At 52.4% G+C, this 21,199-nt stretch overlaps 1 protein-coding gene across 1 annotated transcript; it reads left to right on the top strand.

The window, feature by feature from the left end:
- The first annotated feature begins 78 nt into the window (after positions 1-78).
- On the top strand, positions 79-20,870 carry ARPC2 (actin related protein 2/3 complex subunit 2). The gene is made up of 10 exons (XM_068407728.1): positions 79-255; positions 10,312-10,346; positions 11,337-11,449; positions 13,617-13,662; positions 14,237-14,423; positions 14,860-14,953; positions 17,306-17,432; positions 18,837-18,937; positions 19,345-19,445; positions 20,425-20,870. The coding sequence occupies exons 1-10, from the start codon at positions 182-184 to the stop codon at positions 20,447-20,449; spliced, it is 903 nt and encodes a 300-aa protein (XP_068263829.1). The 5' UTR covers positions 79-181; the 3' UTR covers positions 20,450-20,870.
- Positions 20,871-21,199: the final 329 nt, after the last annotated feature.

Raw genomic sequence — 21,199 nt, 5'->3', positions numbered from 1 at the left:
GAGGGGGCGGGCGCGCCTGCGCCACCGCCTACCGGCTCCGCCGCGGCCGGGGCCGGAAGTGACGCGCGGGCGCGAGAGCGGAAGCGGCGGCGCAGGCTCGGGCGGGTCCCCGGTGCGCGCAGCGGGCTCGGCTCCCTCCGGCCTCGGCGCGCTGAGAGCCCCTCCCCTCCCCGGCACCGACATGATCCTGCTCGAGGTTAACAACCGCATCATCGAGGAGACCCTCACGCTCAAGTTCGAGGGCGCGGCCGCCGGGTAAGGGCGGAAGGACCGGACCGGGCCGGGCCTGACCGGGGCGGGGGCGGCGGGGCCAGGCCAGGCCAGGCCAGGCCAGACCGGGGCCGCAGACTGAGGGAGTGGCGGGGGCAGGGCTGTGCCAGAGGCCGGGACAGGAGGGAGCAGAGGGGAGGGCCGGGCGGGTAGTGCCGGTGTAGGATGGGGGCACCGGGGGAGGATGGGGCTGAGCGGGGCGGGGGAGAGCACCGAGGCAGGATGGGGGCCGGGGGAAGGAGGGGGCTGAGCTGGGAGAGTCGGTACGGGGGCTGGGGGCTGATGGGGCTGGGCTGGGAGGAGTGGTGACAAGGCAGGATGGGGGCCTGGACGGTGATGGGGAGCGGCAGTGAGGTAGGATGGGAGGCTGGGGTGCGAGGAGGGCAGAGCTGGGACGGGATGGGGGCCTGCGCGAGGAGAGGGCTGGGAGGAGGGTCGGTACCGGAGGAGGGTGGTCTGGGCAGGGGTAACTGAGCTGGGAGTGGTGGAGTTGATCGGAGCCTGGGCAGAGTGAAGGCCGGGAGGGATGAATGAGCCAAGTCGGACAGACAGAATGGGAGGGGAGAGCGGGGCTTGGTGGGGCGGTTAGTGCTGGGGCAGTGCGGAGGCCCGGGGGAGGAGGAGGGAGCTGGGGAGGGTGTGGGAGATTGCAGTGTTGAGGCGGGCTGGGGGAACAGAGCTGGAGAGGAGGGCCTGGGTAAGGAGGGAGTTGGGAGGAAGGGGGATTTGCAGGGTTATTTGCTTTGGGTAAAGCAGCCTTCGTCAGAACGGGCCCAGCGTGGTGCCAGTGCTCGTACAGCATGCGTGGGGGGAGCCGAGGAACAGGAAGCCTGTGTGGCCTCAGCCTTTTGCTTTGGGGGTGGGGAGGAGATTCTAGCCTGCCCCCCTTTGCTTTGCTGAGCAGGAGGATGCAGGGAGCAGGAGGGATGCAGGCCCACGGCTCTGTCACGGCCCCTGGTGCCAGTCTGGTGGGTGTCCTGCGTCAGGGGTGGGTCGGGGGGGCTGGTTTGCACCTGCATCTCTGGCTGGGACAGCTCAGTCTCTGGGGAGACAGTGATTATTCTGCTGTGAGTGTTGCACTGGGGCCATAAAAGTGCTAATGTGAGCACAGCTTAGCTCGAAAGAGAATCCCTTCGTATAAATGTCCTTATCTGCAGCCGAGCTACCCACGGGCTCGCTGCGCTGTCTGCTGGCCTGAGTAACACCGGGCACCTTTGTACGAAGACAAAGCCTCGAGAAGCAAAGCACGGCAGTCTTATCTCTGGGGTAGAGCCTGCCATGGTGCCTCGAAGAGCTCAGCCCAGGCTGCTCTGGGAAGGGATCCCCCAGGCAGGTGCCTTTTTCTGTCTCACCTTTTCCTCTGGCAGCTTTCGAAGCCATCAGCCTTTTACGTGCAGAACTTTGACAGAGGCCATTTCCTCTGCTTTCCCCTCTCAGTTGACTTCTTGCTCAGGCGCAGTGGGTTGTTTTTTTTTTTTCCTCATAAAACAACCTCACAGGCCGCACTGCCTTGCGGGATAGCCGAGCTGCTCACAGGCTTTTTAACCTCCTTGAGCCTGATCGTTTAACACAAACAGGTTTCCCCAAAGCACAGGCACCGCACTGGGAAGAGAGAGCTCCCAGGTGACTGCTATGGTGTTGCAGCTGCATCCATTAGAAAATATTACGTATATGGAAGTTAATAGTGTGTGTCAAAAACACTTGTTCATCACAAGTCCATACTGAGGCACTCTTCCTGCTGGAAAGAAAATGCACATGCGTCCCTGTGTTGATGTAAATGTGGAGGTGGCAGTCTGTGGGTTTAAAGGCACCTCGAAGCCCCGACTCGGTGTGACCAGCGCTGGGGTTGCTCGCTCTGCACCAGCCTGCAGGCCCCTGAAGCTTCCGTTTCGCTGTGCAGCAAAGCCTCCTTGCTTCTGCGTCAGCACGCTTGCCTGGCATACCGATTGTTCCCAGATCGATTCTTAGTGTGGCTGATGGTGCTCTGCTTCTGCCTCTTACTCATCTATGGCATGTTCTTTTCTTTAGATGTCGTTTCTAGATAAGTTATGTGCCTTGAGTGTGTTGCTGGAGGAGAGGAAGTTATTTACTTCTGCATTTTCTTCTGTGCTTTTGCTGGGGCCCTCCTGTCCAGACAAGCACGGTGTGTAGACAAAGGTCTGAGATGTGCAGGGAGGTATATTTTTTTTCTCTTGGTTTCAAGTCTTCTAGGGAATGGGTGTTTTTCAGTGTTCATTCATGTGAGATTTGTTTTCCCTCCAGCCACAGTTTGGGGGTCATTCCTGTGGCACTGAGCCTGAAGGCAGGAGGGGATTTGCTGTATTTCACTATTCTGGTGATAATTTTCCCAAGACATGTCTTGGGCATGGACACAGGACAGTCAGGGGAAGGTCAGGCTTTGAGGGATTCAGTGACTGGGAGGAGTGAGTCCGGACACTCGGACAGAGTTGGTTTTGAGTTATTTGCTCTAAACCAGGAGTGGGGCAGATGCAATGCACAGATTTGTCCGTAGTGGTTGTGTCAGAGCCAGGTGTGCCTGGTGGCTTCAGCACCAGGCTGGGAGTTGGGCAGGGCGGGGTTTGTTTCCAAATCCTTTGCCAGAGACTTTGCCAGAGACTGTGTCGCTCCCCTCTGCTTCCCGTGGCCACACTGTGGCCGTGATTCAGCAGGCTCCCTGCAGAGCTTTCCTGGACCATCGGGTGAGAGACACCTCCTATTTCACCTTATTGCATAGAACTAGGTCACGTTTAGAAGTTGGAGCTAATAACTGCTCATAACGTTATTGTCGTATAACATAAGTTGAAATCTGCTCTGCGTGAAGGTCCATCAAGTGTGTCTGGAGTTCCCAGCGTGGAAGGTGCCTTGGCAGGCTGCAGACAGAGATCAGCACTTGAGGCAGGGCCTAACCTAGGAGTCCTCCCTTCATAAGGTCCTTGGGGCTTGCCAGCATCCACCCCTTAGTAGGGTAATTCCAAATTTTGTTTGTTTTTGTGGGCAAAACCCATGGAGGTCTCGCCTCCTTGGACAGCCACCATTGAACATTGGTATTTAGATCAAGGTGGTGACAGGTGATGGACTTCAATGCATCTGATTTTTTTTCTTCTTTGTTTAATATTGTAATTTCTGGTTTTAAATCCATTTCCTTAAACCAACCACATTTTTAAATAAAGGCCTAAAGCTACCAGAATCTGTTGAAATAACTCGAGTTAGGAATTTGCTGGTGAAACTTTCAAGCATCAAACTGCTGCAGTGGGGGAATACCTGGTCAGTACAAAATGAGGCAACTTGTGAGCTTTTGCAGGTGTCAAGAGAATAAACTGTTCCATAAGCTTTTGACTAATTCATTTTGACTTGAGAAGTTGCCTAGAAGCTGGAGTCACACTTGGGTTTTCCTGTTTCTGATGGAAATGTGATGTAAGGGGATGAGCTCTACCAGTTGGAAGATTTTGTTTCTCGTTATTGTTTTCCTTTGCTAACCTCACAGACAGAAAAGAAAAAAACAACAAACAATTTAAGTATAAAACATTTTGATGACTGTCTTCTGTGTCTGATGAATGCTCATTCTGTTTAACACATAGGGAGGAACTGCCTCCCAAAACAGATTTGCTGTCCAGTTTTGTCCTGCTCTAATTTAACTGACCCCAGTGAAAGTGTGGCACAGGGCTTCGTTCACAGGGTTTGGTTTTCCAGCCATGCATAGCTTGCCCTGAATCTCCAGTAAATTAATCATCTACCTCAAACCATTACTTAGTATTTACCCACTGTGCAAAAGAAAACAAATTTGCATAGCTGGGGAACAGCGTGCCTTTTCCCTTGGCTGGGGGTGGAGAGAAGAGAACCTCGAATTAAATCCTTGTTTTCTTTACGGCCTTTAGTAGGTACAAGTCTGCAGGGCTTCACAACTATTAGCTACATGGGAAAACAGCTGAAGCTTGAACTTCCCTGATGTAAAGCAGTTCCTGTGAGCTGGTTGGAGAGCTGGGCTGAAGCTGCGGCCACGTGCTTTATGGTATTTCCCATTTGTGGTCATGTTGGTGCTCGTTGGCTGTAGAGCTGAGCCCTTCGGACAGGCTGAGCGCTGGGTGAAACCAGGTAGCATGAACTTTGTGCTCGTGATGTGACATGTGAAGTGAGTTCATTGTGGGGAGACCGAGGAGCATCTGGAGGCTGTCGGGCATGCTGGGAGGGTAGAGGAGCTTCAGGTCCTGCCAGGCACCACTGAGAAACTCCCTGCAGGAGTGGCTGTAGCGATCTGCAGTGGCCCCACTGAAAACAGAGGTTGCTCTTCTGCCACCCCTTCCTTCTTGCTGACACAGGCATTTCTATGGCTTCAGGGGAAACAGGATTGGGGAAGTGACCTAGGTTAAAATTAAACAGGCAAACTGGGTATTTTTAGCCCAGATGAGTTTCCTCATCCCATTCACTGTGCAAAGGCTGCTCACCATGGTGTAGCCGAGGAGCAGGGATCAGATCTCCTTCCTTCAGCAGCAGTGGCAGGTGCTGGCTCAGTGTCCTCGCAAGCCCAGCCTGGAGCTGCACATCTCCCCTGGCATGACCGCACCTGCTAAAACTCAAGCTGCCTGACTCTGAGGAGTGCTCGGGCGATGCTGCTGGCACAAAGCAGCACCCTTGGTTCAGTTCAGCGTGGCACGGGCAGCACTAGCGGTAAACCTTAGCTGTCTGTGTTGGCTGAGTGTGCTGTAGGTGTTTGAGTGTAGCTCCTGGGCTGTCACAGCACATCTGGCTTCAGCCACCAGAGACAGTAGCTTTGCATTAATGGTGGATCATGAACCACCTCTGTCTGGAGCTAGGCAGTGCTCTGCTTTCGAGCAGTAGTGCAGAGAACAGGAGGGAAGAGCAGCCCGGATCTGCAAAGTGTTAGGCTTTCGCAGGTTGTTCTGTCATTGCTCTAGCCTCGGTTTTCATCTCGGGTTCCCAAGAGGGGCCTGCTCTGTGTTATCCTCTGAGAATGTTTCTCACTGCAGCCAGCAGTGCTTGACACCACATAAAAGTGAGTATCAGTCACAGTACTGAAGAGCTGTAGTGAATGGTGTGCGCAAAACAAGGCTTTTCCCCGGGGACTCGACGCAGCGTTGGATCACTCCGGCGGGGAACCTTGGGCTGCCTGCCTGCAGCTGGCACGGAGGCGCGCGGGGCGAAGACCTGGCTGGGAGCAGACCTGCCCATACCTGCGTGCTGCGGGACCAGCCCGTGCTTTGTCTGCTGGGAATCCCAACGCCTTCCTACCAGCCAGCCTCCTCCAGGCTGCCGGACCCGATGCGAGGGAGAAGCGCAGGCATGGAGGGGTCACCTAACCGAGAGGGGAGAGCCAGCACGTGTGGGGGCTGCTGTACGCCGCTCGGCATTGCCCTGATGGAGCCCTCCTGCTCGAGTTCGTGGTGGGTGTGCTGCCAGAGCTATGGGAGCGCTTTCACTTCATACACTCCTGCAGCTTACGCAGAGGAGCTTTTGTTAGCTGAGCGGGGTCCAGGAGTGGAGGAACTGCTCAGATAATTTTAGACATTGCTCATAATTTTTTTTATTGGGGTGACCTTTTTGTAGCGGGAGCCTGCAGTCTGTCACTGAATCTGGCTCGCTCTCTCCAAACTGTGTGTCGACTCTGGTGATCTGAAAGCTCTGCTCAGAGCTTTAAGCTTTGAAACATACCCTTTCTTTTTTTTTTTTCCCCCCTCTCCTCTGGGGCAAGAGATTAGAATATCTGCATGCCTGCAGCTTTTAAAATAATTGCCATTCTCCTTCATTGGGTACAGGCCTTAATTGTGATATAAGAGATGCTTCAGTACGGTTGTCGGCCAAGTTTGCATTTAGGTGTGTTTAATACAGAAGACGAGGGCTCTGTATAATCACAGTCTTTGTTCTCTTCTTAAATTTGTTGTAATATATGGCTAAGAGGCTCCGTGGCCTGAGAATGAAGCAGGGAAGTTTGGAAGTTGTCCGAGTCAAAACTGAGGAAATGCTGTCAGAAAAAAAGATTTGCTGTTGCTCTTAAGTGCTCGCTGGCGTCTCTCCATGGGCACTGTGGCTCTTCGTGGATGTTCAGCTGGGGTGAAAAATCTGATCTGGAGCTGGCTCTGTATTAGATAGACTGAGCGTAGGAGCCATTTGGAGATGAATAGGAGGAATGCACGCAAGAAGACGTAAAATCTGTCAGGGTCTTTTATTGTTACAAGCAGAGGGAAGATGGGATTTGGTGTGGATTTGACTTCAAACCTGGTAAGTGTTCTCAGAAAATGGATCGCTGCCGCTGCTTGTAACAGCTGCTGTTTTAGCCTGTGAGTTCAGGCAGGATTTTGCAGAAAGGTCTGGTCTGGATTCGGCATTTAGCGCAGAGAGGAGCCATCTCAGTTATTCCCGGTATGAGCTGGTTTTATTGTCCATTTGGGGCCGAGGGTAGCAAGCAGGGAAGGTTGCTGGGGGAGCCTATGGTTCAGGTAGCATTGGTGGTAAGGAGCTTGCAGGGGTCACAGCAGCTCTCTGTCCTGGGAGCGGATGGGCTGTACTGTCTGAAATCCTCTGAGCGTAGCCAGGCTTAGTCTAGTTCTCGGAGACTTGAATCAGGGGTGGAACTGAACCCCAAACGAGCTCCTGGCTGCCCAGAGCCCTGCTTCAAAGTAAAACACAAAAAGGATGGCTGGGATTTACAGTCGCTTTGCGCCGAACTGCTAAGCTGCTGATTCTCACCATGGGTGTGGATGGGTCTCGTCATGGAGGTGGGGGACACTGGAGTGCGCTAGACCAGGCAGAGCTCTTCGGGATCGCACCCGTAACCTGACAGTAACTGGTACACACCGCGCAGCAGCACAGCCCCGGTCCCAGGCCTGCTGTGCATCCCCTGCACGAGGCCTTTGCCCGTACAAGAGCGGGGAGGGCTAAACGCGGAGAGGACGCACTGTGCCTCTGCAGGGTGTTTGGCACGTCCCCACTGCTATTTCTGTTGGGGAAGATGGGGCTGGTGGGAGGTCAAGGGGAAGGGATGGTGTGCATGCGACCAGCAGCGCCGCTCGTCTGGAAGCCGCGGCAGGCTGGAGGTGAGAGCTCCTCTCCCTTCTGCCTGGGGACTTCCTGATGGGGGAGCAACAATTCGGGTAGCAAAGGGGGCGATTTTTCTGTTGTAGAAATGTTTTAAGTAGTCAGGATAGTTTTAGTGAGGTTAGCAAGAGAAATAAATAGAAGCACTTTAAACTCTGGGGTTTTAAGGCTGCTGAACTGTGAAGGGCTAAGAGAGCTCGCTTTCCTCCTGACCACACTTCTGATACACTTCCCTGTCCTCCCCCGGGCCAGGCCAGGCCTGGGTTACTTAGGTGTGTGCCAGGCGAGGCAGAAAAAACACCCTGCAGTGGATGACGGGGCCAGCGTGGCTGTGAGGAGCTCTGTATGCGGCTCACGTGAGCGCTCACACCACTGAGGCTGCGCCAGGAATATTCAGCACCCAAAGTTCTGCCCAGTTACCTGCCTTTCCCTTAAGTATCTCCCCTCCTCGCCATCGTCAAGTACAAGAACCAAGCCACTCAGGAAATCAGTGTTAAAATAACTTCTCTAAGAAATCCGTGCTTGTGCGATGAAACATTTGGCAATGGGGCTGTGTCAGCCATAAGCTTTTGTGTGCAGAACAAAGGCTGTCCTGCAGAGCCATTAACTGACTTTGGGTACGTGGCCTCACACGGCTTCTTAAATAATGTGACGAGTGATCTTCCTGCCATCCCCTGGGGTAATGGGCGAGCGAGCAGGGAAACCTTGTCCTTCCTCGGCAAAACCACTCCAGCGCTCGCTGGCTGTCAGTTGCTTCCCTTCGTTACTTGGAGGAGGGAGGTGCTGTGTTCGGAGGCTCTGCTGGGAGCCGGGGCTCTGGGAGGTGTCAGCTCCGTGTGCGTGGGGAATGGGGCTTGAACAGTGTCACTCTGAGAAGACGGAACCGAGGTTTAAGGATGCGTCCTCTTTAATATTCCTAGCTCTCATGTGCCTGACTGCGCTATCTTTAAAGCTTCCTACATAGGTTTCTTTTTTTATAAAAATTCAGACTGCCATCCAAGCTGATTCCCTAGTCTGAGCGTGGTGCTCTAAAAGAAGAACGCATCTGCATCGACTGACCGAGTGGGATCAGTGGGATTTTCTTTCATCTCTGCTCTGAGCAGTCCTCAGTGAGCAGAAATTGTCTTGGATGTGGCTTGGGGGATTGCTCCCCTTTCCAAGAGCCCAAGTTAAATATGCAGCCAGGGATGTCCTCTGAGCCTCTGTCTCAGGCCCAGCTGGGAAGGGGAGATGGAAGCAAGAGAGGTCACAGGTAGCTGGCACAGCTCTTAAACTAAAGGACCTGCTTTGGGTGCGCTTGCACCGCTTCTTTCGAGTGTGTGTTTTTTATCTTCAGCAATGCAGCACAGAAGACAGAGGCTCTCCAGCCTCCCAACAAAAAGGGCTGTTGCTTTTCACAGCTAATAACTTCCAAGAAGCAGCAACACCTCATTGTTTCCACTTGGGATCTCTGGCTGGGGGTTAATTCATCCCTTTCCACACGAGTAAAATGGTGTTGACCTGGTGCACGGTCTGGGATCAGTGCTGTTCAGTGCCTTGGTCTTCCTGCATTGCCTGTCATGAGTTTTAGCACATCATGGTCATTCCTGGCTTCCAGGGATGAGATTGTCTGCACAAAAGAAAAGATGATGGAAGAACAGTGCTTTCTGCTGGGGAAAACAATCATTAAAACCTTTCCAGAATATGGTAAGGGAAAGTAGATAGCGAGTCATCACTTCCCCACCTTTTTCAGTGTATGTACTGAGGTGTAGCTGGTACCCAGCAGCATATGCCTGCATGGACAGAGCAAGTTTTTGCAAAAAGGTTGAAGTTGATCTCTGGGCAGCAGCAACATAGTCGAGACCACAAGGTTGCCTCGACACATTGGCTTTGGTTTAGGGAGTAATTTCAGTATGTTGGTTCAGATGGGTGTGAATGAACTGTTTGACAGGCTAGATTTCTGCTAGCAGCATCATCAGCCTGTACCCTGTTTAATACCAGCTGCTTTTGAAAAATAAGCAGAGATACACTGTGAAACAGCAGTAGCAAACTGGCATGGTTATCCTGTTCTCATTTTCCACCCCTGCTCTCAGCAGTGGAGGTATCTTTGCATCGCTCCCTATTGGAGAATGACCTATTAATACCAGTTCCCTCGGACCTGCCAAAGCAGTTACATAGTGCCAGTCCCAACAAAATCACCTTTCAGAAGCAGTTGGATCTTTCACGGGATCCTGCTCTTCTAGAGATCATGGACAAACTGGCAAATAGGGTTTGTTAAGATGTTGTTACATCTTCGTACCTGTCAGCATAAGACGTGATGTGCCTTTGGCTCGTGAGGTGCTCTTGTCAGGAATCCCAAAGAAGACCAGGACAGCATTAGGGCAAACCCGGATCTACAGTTTTTCCCACAGAGGTAGTTGGCATAGCGCTGGGGTATTTTGGAAGGGACTCGAGGGGACAGGATGAAATGCACATCTGGAAAGTTTCCTTCTGTGGTTTGCTCCTAGCCCTGAACTTGGAGAAGGGCTTTTCTCTGCGATCAAGTTATATCAACGTGTTAGCAGAGCTGCTGCCAATGGTGAAGGGACCACCACCAGTCCCTTCCACGAACTGGTATAGCAGGAGCTTGCAAAAGAGCCTTTGTCCCCGAACCTGTATTGTGGCTGTTCTGGACAGAGAATGCACTGGTTAAAACAAACTCCTTAGTGACGAGTAATTTTCTTAGACATTTCTAACTGGAAATCTCAAAATCTATTAATAAACTACAAATAAGAACAATCTCTGCCAGCTTCAAGGCCTTTTTTATATCATCTAGGGTAAAACCGGTGCTTATAGGAATGGGGAAAAGTTCAAGATCGGTTGTCAAAGGCTATCTGCTAGTTGAACGGCAGGAGATAGAAGGGTTTTCAGGGAGAGAGAAATATAGCATTGGACATTAATCCTCTTTCCTTCACAGCTTGGAAGCTGCTGTTTGATTTCTCATTTACCTCCTTTTTTTTCTTTGCTTTTTAGAAATAAACCAGAGGCAGTAGAAGTAACATTTGCAGGTAAGCTCCACGGCTTTCTTGACTTCCCTGAAAAAAGGGCTGGCTCAAATGGCCTGCCCACAGTGATGCCCGGCATGCCCAAATTCACCCAGTACCACTGCGAGGGGAGGAGAGCACCCAGGGGCAGACAGTGTGGACACCCTGCAGCATCCCCAGAGCTGGGGGTTTTATTGGCTGCCCCACTATTTTTTCTGTCCGTCCTCCTTCCCTGGGACTTGCCCCACAGCAGTGAGTTCAGTGGTAGCAGCGCTACATAGCTCTCTTACCTTGCCTGTTCTCCAGTCCTGCCCTTGATGCTACTTGTTATTAGGTTTGTAGCACCATCTGGCTTGGGTTGTTAGAAAGCTGGCTTGGGGTGACAGGCAAGATGAATTCATCGCCTGAAGTTTGCTCTCCAGGATGAGAAGTGCCAAGGAAGTTCAAGTGTTCATTCAGCAACTGATTTTTTGCTTCTGTTGTCAAGAATCTGTGTAAGCTGCAGAGCTCCATGGGGAAGTGGAGCTTGCTAGGTGGCTGGAGGGTTGCCTTTCCCTGCCTCCTGCCCATTCTGCAGTGAAGTGGAAGCTGTCTCAGCAGGCAGCAGCTGAGCTGCCTTTACTGGCAGCAACATTTTCTGCTCCAGGCTGCAGCTCTAGCCCAGTGGGCATGTCAGTCATTTTCTGTGCTGGCCATCCAGAAGGCTCCCGTCTCTGCGTATTTGTATCCTTGTGCACTGAGCACAAGCAGATTTGTCAGGGATGCTAAATGACACTAGACTAAAGCTTTCTGTGATGGACAGGTGTCAAAACTGTTTCAGCCCTTTGAATGATAACAGGTCTCCCTACATGACATTACCACTTAATTACAGATTTCTCTCTTGGTATATGTGTGAGGGCTGGAGCAGGGGGAACAGTGTTGCTTTGTGCAGTTCCTAGAACATGTAGGAAAAAACCTTCCTCAGAAATAGGAACTCATTCCTGTTCCCTCACCTTTCTCTTGCTTGCTTCATAGACTTTGATGGAGTCCTTTACCATATTTCAAACCCCAATGGAGACAAGACAAAAGTGATGGTCAGTATTTCTCTGAAATTCTACAAGGAACTCCAGGAGCACGGTGCTGATGAGGTGAGTGAGCATCTCTAGGCCTTGAGCCTGCAAATGTTGTCTTAGCATGGGCAAAGTCCTTGCGATGTTAGTGGATCTAATGTCTAACCCTTAGAGAAGCATCTGTGCTCCCATCTCACACTGGTCAAAGGAGCATCCCTGTGCCAAGCAGGAGTCCCACTTTGCTGGAAGACAAGGGCAAAGTGTGTTCACACTTTCTCATGAATAAGAAGTCATCTTGCATGACCCTACAGCCTGAAAGGCACCACTAATTTTCAAAGTCCAAACGAGTGTGAGGCCTGGCCATGTACAAATAGTTTCCCTGACTTATGTGCTGAGCCCATGAGTGAAGGAAGGCACCAAGACAAATCCAGAGTCCCATGGCTTTGCTCTTCTGACTCTAACCACACTTGAGAGCGAGTGATGGGCTCCTGCTGTGTGTGCAGACCTTGATCTGCGGACTGTCTGATTCCCTTTTCACTGCTGCTGTGTGAAGTAGCAGGTTCAGTTCCTGTTGAATGGGCTGGGGCTGCAGAGGGCCATTTATGGTAGAAAGAAGAAGCCTCTCTGAGCTGTGGTTGGGTGGCAAGGCAGGAAGTGTGACTCAGTTCCTGAGTCAGTTTTCAAATCTCCTCATGTTAGCAAATGGGGTTCACCCAAAGCTCTTCAGCAGGCTTTTGTCTCTGGGTGTCTGTCCTTGGAGGAAAACAAGGAAACTGCCCCATGAGTTTGAGAATCTGGGACGAAACAGGGGATTTGAACCCAAAGTGAATTCCTGCAAATTGCTACAGGACCTACCAGTGTCAGAATAAATATGACCAAGTGTCCTGCTTTCCTGGTTCCTATATGCAGAGCTTTCTAGGAGCGGCATTGCCCACTGCGGAACAGGGTAGCAGGAGCTGCCCCACTGAAGGTTCTGCGGCTGGCAAACAAGAGAGTCAGGCAGCAAAAATGGTGGAGCCCTCCCAGCATGTTTAGCGAGGATCGGCATGGTGCCTGATCCCAAGAGATCCTCTGTGGTGGGCGAGTGGCTGACACCACTGTGCACCAGCAGCCACTGCGGTGACGGCTGGAGAGCGGTGTTCCTCTCTGACCCCAGCTGCTGTGCCAGGCCCATTGCTCCATGGGCTCTTGTTGAGAGTGCAAGCATTTTCCCAAGCTTTGAGAGGAAAATGGGCTCTCTGCAGGACTGCCTTGGGAGTGCTGACTAAACAGAAATCACATTTTTAAATTGCAGTTTAGCAAACTGTTGCTTTCTGTGCTTCCCTGGAGATGATGGAGCTTGTTCCTGCTCCATCTTTGGTGAAACCCCACTGTGAGGAACACAAAGTAGTGTTCCTGCTAAGACAGAGTATCTCCCTGGGCCACTGCAGGCAGGCAGGCTGTCTGTTGAGAGCAGGTTTTAACATGCAGAGAGCCCGTGCATCCTCTCTGCGTGGTAGTGGGTGTCATCCCAGGAGGGCCAGTTCTGCCACAGCATTGTTGCATTCTCTGTGAAATACCTCCTGTTCCCGGCCCCCTCATTGACACAGAGCTGTGGCTCAGCTGAAAATGGCCATTGATGTAAAATTCAGCCGTGATTATGTTTGAAGAAAGGTTTTTGCTGTGCTGTAGGCGGCTGTGCTTCTGGGAGGCATGCAAACTGCCTGGCAGTCTCCTTGCCATTCCCATCTGTCCCGTACAAGAGTCTGAGGCAGGACAAGTGATTGCCCAGCCGCACTGTGCCTGGCCACAGTGCTGAACTTGCCTTCCCACAAAGAGAAGGACAGGGCACACTTTGCAGTGCCTTTGTACACTTTGCGTCTGCCTTCGAATGGGAGGGAGGGTTGTAGCCCTCAGATCTGTTGTGTCAAGCTCTACTGATACTTCTCCTTTGAAAGTACGAGGTGTATGGAAGGGGTTTTCTTCCCTGCACAAGTTCAAGACTAGCAAGAACTATAAAAAGTTGCAGTTATGAGTCCTGTCTTGCAGCACATCCTCTGTCAGTGGGGTTCAGGGAGCTCTGCCTAGGGTAAGAGCAGACAGTAATCCTAGAAGCTGATGACTTAATATTTGTCCAAGTTCAGTGAGACTGGGGGAGGCAGCTGCTGAATGTTATGTTTCTAAATGGAGACTGAACATAGCCTGGGCTGCACAGGAGGAGACAACTCTGATAGCTTGTGCTGTCAATGTTTAATTTCTTTTCTAGGTACTGAAGAAAGTCTATGGAAACTACTTGGTAAATCCTGAATCAGGTAACCCTGCTATAACACTTGCTGTGTGCGTCTGTGTGAATGCAATTCCAAAATGACTTAAGTCACCTCAGAAATGCTCAAATGAAGGCTGCACTTCGAGCTTGATACCTGGGGCTCTCTGTACAATGAGTGGCAATTTAAAAGCTGGCTCAGGAGCGTCAAGGCTGAAGTAGCTTGCAGCACAAGCTGTAATTCTTGATGCAGCCCTCCTCCAAGAAGCCTCTGTTCCCCACGGTTGGGGTCTTTGTTCTTATCAAAGACGCTTTGTGAGACACGGGAAAACTATGGTTACCCATGACAGCATCTCTTCCTACTCACTGCAAAAACTTGGGAGCAGCTCAGCCAGCACGTGTGTCTAGGAGCTCAGGAAGGAGCCCCAGGAGTGTTGCCATGGCCACGTGCCGAGTTCAGGCTTGGCTTCTGGTGATGCTTGGAGTGGGAAGCACTCATCTCTGGGGCTTCTGGGGGGCTTAACGCAAAGGTGGGACTGTGGATGTCTCTTCCCGGAAAGTGTCTCTGGCTGCATTAAGGCCCTGCATACATTGTTAAGGTTTTAGTGGCTGTTCCTCCCCAGGTTACAATGTCTCTTTGCTCTACGACCTGGAGAACCTTCCCGCCGACAAGGACTCTATCGTACACCAAGCCGGCATGTTGAAGCGCAACTGCTTTGCTTCGGTCTTTGAGAAGTATTTCAAATTCCAGGAAGAGGGCAAAGAAGGAGAAAAAAGAGCCGTCATCCACTACAGGGATGATGAGACGATGTAAGTGTTCAAACCAAGCAGCATGGGAGTCAGACAGCTTGTCAGTACTCTCTGTGCTCTTGCTCACAGCTGTAGGTTGTGGTGGAGAATCAGGAAATCCTACTGATCCGTACTTTGGCAGGGTAATAAGGGCCTGTCCTAGGCTGTCAGAAGCATCCGGGGAGGGTAATGCTCATCCCGCGGCCTGCAGGGATGTTACACAAGAGTCTCTGTTAGTGGCAGCACTTGTGGCTCCATGCAGGAGAGGAACTGGCCGCTCCCAACAGAAATGTTTTGCTCCCTGTAAATACTGTCTCGAGGGAGGGGAAATTTTCAGCAGCCAGGCCTGTGAATGGTTGTTGTATCTATTTGACCTTGCCACGCGGTTGCTTCCTCATCCAGCTGTACTTCTTAGCGCCAGTTCACAGCTGGGTTCTCGTCTCTCACCCACCTGCAGGTATGTCGAGGCAAAAAAGGACCGCGTCACGGTTGTGTTCAGCACGGTATTTAAGGATGATGATGACGTGGTGATCGGAAAGGTGTTTATGCAGGTATGGAAACTGAATTATGGGGCAAGGGTCTGGTCCTCTATTCAGTTGCCTTCTTGCTTGAAGCAACATTGCTGAATAAGCAGGTGTTAGGCTGAAGTGAGCTCACAGGCAGTTTAATGCACGTAAACGCTTTGCAGGGCTCCAGGCTGCACTGGGATGAAACAACCATGTTGATACGCATAGGCACTGTATTTTCTAATCCAGGCTCTTGCATTGGCGTCTTTATTATTGATGATCTTGCTCATAGGGACAATCAAACATATTATGTGTTGCAGATGAGAAACACTGCAGTGAATACTTCAGTATCCACCTTGAGGCCCTGTGGTGCAGCTGGCTGTGGTGTAGGGATCACCAGCCAGCTGAGGAGCTGAGTGTGGTAGGGGTGTTGTAGAGGGAGATGAAGGGGTGAGGCAATGTTGTGCTGGGCCTGGGATGGTACTAAGAGTTGTCTTCACTTGAAGTTTGTTCCTGCTGATGCTCAAATGCTGCAGAGAGACTCAGCCAGCTCAGTGTGGCTGCTCTCACATGCTGTGATGGGCTCTTGGATCTGAGCTTTCCAAAGCTATGAATTTGCTTAGTTTGCGGGTTTGAATCAATCATCATAATGCCAAGTACTTCTGGCCTCAGCTACCCTTTGCACTGCTGTTTAGCCGGGAAGCGTTCAGAGGCCCGCAGTAAACACTTTGTGTGTCTGTTAGCGACCGCGTGCAGCCTGTGGAGGTTGAGATATTTGCTCACGGCTGGGGAGGGCTCAGTGCGCGCTGGTACGTGTGTTCATCCATGTCGCTGCCCCCCTAGCTCACCTTGTGTCTGCCAGAGCACCTGGGGAGCCTCCTGTGTGGGCACAGCCGTGGAGCAGGGCCCTGCAGGGTGTTCCAGGGCTAGCGGAGCTTTAGCCCATCTGTTCAGGGATGCCAGGCTGTGCTGCTGACAGGCTCATGGACAGCAAGTCACTGGCCCAGTTTGCTGGATACCCCCTGTGTTGGGGGTCATTACAACAGGGTCTGTAGTGATGGGAGTCTTATCTCACAGCTCTGCTCTCTGTGCTCTTTAGCTATGGGCAGGGCATCTGCTCTGGCTTTGAGCTTTTCCCCACCAGCATATCCCACAGCCTGGAATTCAGCTTTTAAAACAGGGAGGGAGGCGTGAGGTGAACAAAATGGGGTTTGTGAGGCTCCTGGGGAGGTGGCAGGGCTTCAAGGCAGCAGCTGTCCCAGAGTCTCCATGTCCCAAGTTCTTGGTTTTTACAACAGCAAACCCTGCTACAGCCCAGCCACAAGAATTTCCACTCTGAGTCACGCCAGCTCCTTCCCTCCAGCTATTGCTCTTGCATAACACAGCCCAGTTGGGCATGGTGGCTGCTCATCTGGGCTCTCATGGAGAAAATCTGACCATTAACTAACCAGTGAAGCCATTTGAACTACTTCACCCTCTGGCATAAGCAGGTGGAAGTGCAAGCTAAGCATTTCATTAAGGAAACCCCGGTGAACTACTTGGTTCTCTAAAAGGGGCACGGATGCTCCTGCCCTTTCCAAAGCGAGCTGTGCTCAGAAGGGAGGAGAGGCCGAGGGTGGCTGATGATGTATAGGCTGCTCTGGGGGTCAGTGAGGCAGGGGGTAGGCTGCCCTGCCTTGGGGCAGGAGAACAGTGTCTGGACTTTCCCAGCCCCACGTAGGGACAGTCTATAATTCCTAAAATGGGGAGCCAGTTCATTTCATGTGAGGTGGGGGTTGTGCTGCTGTCAGAGAGGTTCCCTGGCGGAAGGGATCTCCCTGCCTGGAGGTATTGTTTCAAGGTATAGAGAAGTGTTAGGAGGAGCAGGCTTCGCACACAAGCTTCAAACCCCATAGATGCCTCCTAATGCCTAGGCAAAGACTCCTGGTGGGAGATGCTTTCTCAAACAGCAGAGCCTTTACGCTAGGTGCAATGGAGACCTCACAGCCCTTTCTGAGAACTTCCTGTCCTCTGGCGTGATGAGCACTGCCCGCTTTCACTGGAAGCATTGATGGTGTTGACTTTCTGGCAGGAGCTGTGCTGTCTCATGCACTTGCTCAGACTGAGGTGTCCCTTCCACAAAACACCCATGGCAGGAGGTGTGACGCTGAAAGCCACGCCAGCTGAGGGGCGCCGCTAAGGCCACACATAAACGCAGGACAGCTGTGCCTTTTGGTCTGGTTTTGCTGGGAAAAAGGATCGTTTTCCAGAGGTTTGGCCTGATAGACTCAGCCCATTCAGGGAAAGTTGGGAAACCTCCTGCTCAGTTGCCCTGTGGGAGTGGGGAAACGCCATTTGCTTTCCCAGTGTGTTGCTGGAGTGTCTCAGTGGGACTCACCTTCGCTTTATCTTGTTTAGGAGTTCAAGGAGGGTCGCCGGGCCAGTCACACAGCCCCACAGGTGCTCTTCAGCCACAGGGAGCCACCCTTGGAGCTGAAAGACACAGACGCGGCCGTCGGCGACAATATCGGCTATATCACCTTTGGTAAGCAGGCAGCTCTGAGGCCTGGGGACACGCGAGGAGGAGAGAGGCTCCTGCTGCTGCATGGAAAACAAAAAGGAATTCACCTTCCCCGAGTGGTTCAAGTGGGTTATTGAGGGCTGAAGGGACTCGAGTTGCATTCTGTGTTGTCTGCCCCCTTCGGTGTGTCCCTTTGCTGTATCAGGTCACCTCAGCTCTGCTGTGGGCAAGAAGGCGTGGAAGTGGACAGTGAGCCATTTAGTGTCTGCCTACAAAATAAGTTTGGCATTTGGGAGCAAGGGAAGGGTGGCTTTGCTGTACTATTGTGGAAACTGGAGGTTTCTTGTGGGGAGTTTTCATGCGAGTGTATTTGTAGCTTGTCCAGCAGCAGGCACCTGTGCAGTGCTTGGTCAGCAGAGGCAATCAGAGCAGGAGCAGGGCAGCAAGTTCTGCTTCTCCAGCTCTGCCTCTTTGCTCTGGGCCAAATGCTTCCATCTCTGATGAGCTGTTTTCCCCTGCCTGCAGAGGTGCTAGCCAGCGGAGTCATTGCTCCCTCCTGGGCAGCGATGCTGAGGGCTGAGCTGAGGAGTCCAAACCCTACCGTGTTCAAAGAGAAAGGGCTCTTCCAGAGAAACAGGGGGTCATAGTTGGGTGTGCCATTAGGGTCTCTCAGGCTGGCATTTCTGCAGTTCGGAGCTCAGAGGTGGAGCACAGACCCTGCAAGGGAAGGTGAAGTTAGCTCTGCCCTCCTCTGGTGCTGGGAATGGTGCCTTGAGGTTAGTACAGCTATGGGAGGACTGTCTAATGGCAGGTCTGGGACAGCAAGCAAGACTTCATTCTTGTTGAGCTGCCATTTCCTTATTATCTGATCTGACAGTCCCAGGTGAGATCATCACCCAGACAAAAAGGTCTTTCAGCCCTTGGATCTGGGACGCTTGGAAAGAGCGAGCCGCCGGCCCCTGCAGTAACCACGTCTGGCTCTGTCACGGGCCGGCAAGCTGCCAGGCAGCGATCCACAACTGATTTCAAGATCCAAGGGCAGACTGGATCTTGAAAACAGTTGAGCAGCCTGGCCGCACTTGTCTGCCTCCCAGCTCTCTCCTGCGTTTGCTTCTCCCAAGCACTGAAGTAGCATCATGCAGTTTCCTACAGTGCCGTCATCTCTGGGCACTCGGCCTTGCCTGTGTCCTCCGGAGTGCACAGCTGTGTCCGGGCTGCTGCAGGAGACGTGGAAAAGTGCTGCTAAGCCCTGTGTTTAAAATCACAAGTGCTGCTTAATCTTGGTATGTGTCACAGTAAAGGTGTCTTTGTAGAGAGTGAAGTAGGCATTTGGAGCAGCACACCCTGAAGCCTCCAGCACTGGAGGAACCTGAAGCCTTTTGGTAGCCTCCGGAGCCACTAATGGTTTGTGTTGCCCTCTTCTTTCAGTGCTGTTCCCCCGTCACACCAATGCTGCTGCCAGAGACAACACCATAAACCTGATCCACACATTCCGGGACTACCTGCACTATCACATCAAGTGCTCGAAGGTACCGAGGGGACAGGGCTGGGGGATGCAGGGTAGCTTGGGCCCATCTAACCTGGGTGCTGCAGGGAAGGAGCACGGGGCAGGGGTGCACCCCTGAGAACTCACTAGGGTCTGGCATTGCCCTCCCCAGTCATGCAGGGGTGGCAAGTGATGCATCATCACCTTCTCCCTGCTCTTTGGTGGAGGCAGCACCTGTTTGCTTCCCATCCTAATGTTTTTCCCTTTGACCAGGGCTCAGGCAGCAATTTTCACTGCTGCCTCCTGAACTCCCCTCACAGCACCGTGGCCATGCAGAGCTAGGTGCTTTCCCAACAAGGAGCAGAAAGATAGCTCCAACCCCATGTCCTGAAATCCCAGCTATGAAGACAGGATCCTGACATGTCCCCATTTTGTCCTGATGAAACGCAGGCCTATATTCACACGCGTATGAGGGCGAAAACATCGGATTTCCTCAAGGTGCTGAATCGTGCCCGTCCAGACGCAGAGAAGAAAGAAATGAAAACAATCACGTGAGTAGCAAAGCGAGGCCCAGCTCTCTGGGCTTCTCTGCCAGCCCTGAGCTCGCTCCTTCTCAGCTCAGCATACTCCAGTCTCGGGAGGGTGATGCTGTGGGGGTGACCAGACCAGGGCCTGATGTGCTGGGATCCCATCTGAGAGAGAACAGGGGTATTTCATAGTGAGGTGCTTGCCTGGGTGCCTTGAGGCGAAAGACTGGATCAGGGTCTGTTGGCCTCCCAGGACTCCTGTGCTCTCTCCACCACCCTCACTCACCGCCTCACGTGTCCTTTGTAGGAGCTGGGTCTGCAGCAAACCCTGTGCCAGCAGGTGCTTTGCGAAAGAAGGCTCATACATGGCTCTGCGAGCCCTGGTGTCTCCATTGTCCCCCCTCAAGCCCGTGGTGACATTTGTGGGGCTTTTCCCCTGTATTAAAGCTCTGGGGGCAGCTCCAGCTCACAGGGGAGAGTGGCCAGGTCCTTCCTGGGGGTTTGCGGGCACTGGAGCAGGTTGCTGCTGTCGGGTGTGTCTGCAGCTCCTTGGAGCCCGTGGCTGCCCCTGGCCAGCATGTAGCTGGGGCCAGGAGCACTCCCGGGCCGCCATGCTGGCTGGCTGGCTCCCTCTTGTGAATAAAGCAGGCCAGAGCAAAGTGGGTGCAGGAGAGCAGTTGTGTGAACATGTTTCCCCCAGGTCCTTTACCTTCTGCTGATCCCAGAGCCCCTTGGTGTCCTTTTTCTGTGCATCCTGGCATGTCCCCCCTTTGCGTTCTGCTCCAAGGCAGTGGGGTTGTCCCCTGTGCGAAAGCCCACCCCTCCCCACAGCCCCGTGACCTGGTTCTGCAGCCACAAATGCCTGCGAGCTCAGAACCAGCAGTGCCTGCCTGGCTTTGAGAGCTTGGGGCAAGCACATGCCCCACCAAAAGCCCCGTAGCCACCCTAGGGCACCCCAGAACAGCGCCTGGGGCTGTGCTGACCTCTCTCTGCATCCTTTCAGGGGGAAGACATTCACAACCCGTTAACGCCGGGGTCACTGAGGCTGCCGTGGAGGACGAAGGTTGGGGCACTTGCTACCCGATAATCGTAGCTTTTCATGTTGCACCTCTGTGGGCTCATAAGGAATTCAAGCAATCGGGGTCTGTTTGTACGACAGTTTGGGGAGTAATCTGCAGAAACGAGCTGTGCTTGCAAGGACTCGATCGTTCCAAGAAACAAAACCTTAATTCCAGTTTGATTGACTTAATTTCTTTTCTTTTTTAATTTTTTTTTTCTTTTCAAGCTGTTTCGCTTTGCAATATGTTACCGGAAATAAGTTGCAGTATTTCTTATGAGAATAATGCAATATTAACTTGATTTCTTCTGAGTATTTGAGTTCAAAACTCCTGTATCTGAAGAAATACTGTTGGGGTTCATTAATAAAGGAGATCTTTCTATCTTAAGAAAGGGCTGTGGGGCTTTGGCTTGTCGATGCATATGGCCTTGCCCTGGAAGGGGTGTTCAGAGTCACAGGCACAAGGTGGGTAATTACTGTATCCCAGAGCAAATTACTTCTGGTGATCTCTGTCTTGGGGGCTGAAGGGGGGGAGCTGTGTCCAGGTCTAGGAGTGAGTATCCTGTTGTGTTAGGGAATTCCTGGGCTGCACAGAGCAGGATTCTCCTACCCTCAGCCAGCAATCTGCACCCCTCCCTCCTACTCTGACCCCCTCATTCCCCGTAACAGGGAGAGCGAGGAGGGGTGTCTCTGGCTTCACCCAGACCAGAATGAAACCATC

The sequence above is a fragment of the Nyctibius grandis genome, chromosome 9, assembly GCF_013368605.1.
Source record: "Nyctibius grandis isolate bNycGra1 chromosome 9, bNycGra1.pri, whole genome shotgun sequence".
Classification (NCBI taxonomy): domain Eukaryota; kingdom Metazoa; phylum Chordata; class Aves; order Nyctibiiformes; family Nyctibiidae; genus Nyctibius; species Nyctibius grandis.
The sequence above is the reverse complement of the archived record's forward strand: the minus strand, read 5'-3'. Positions and strand labels throughout refer to the sequence as shown.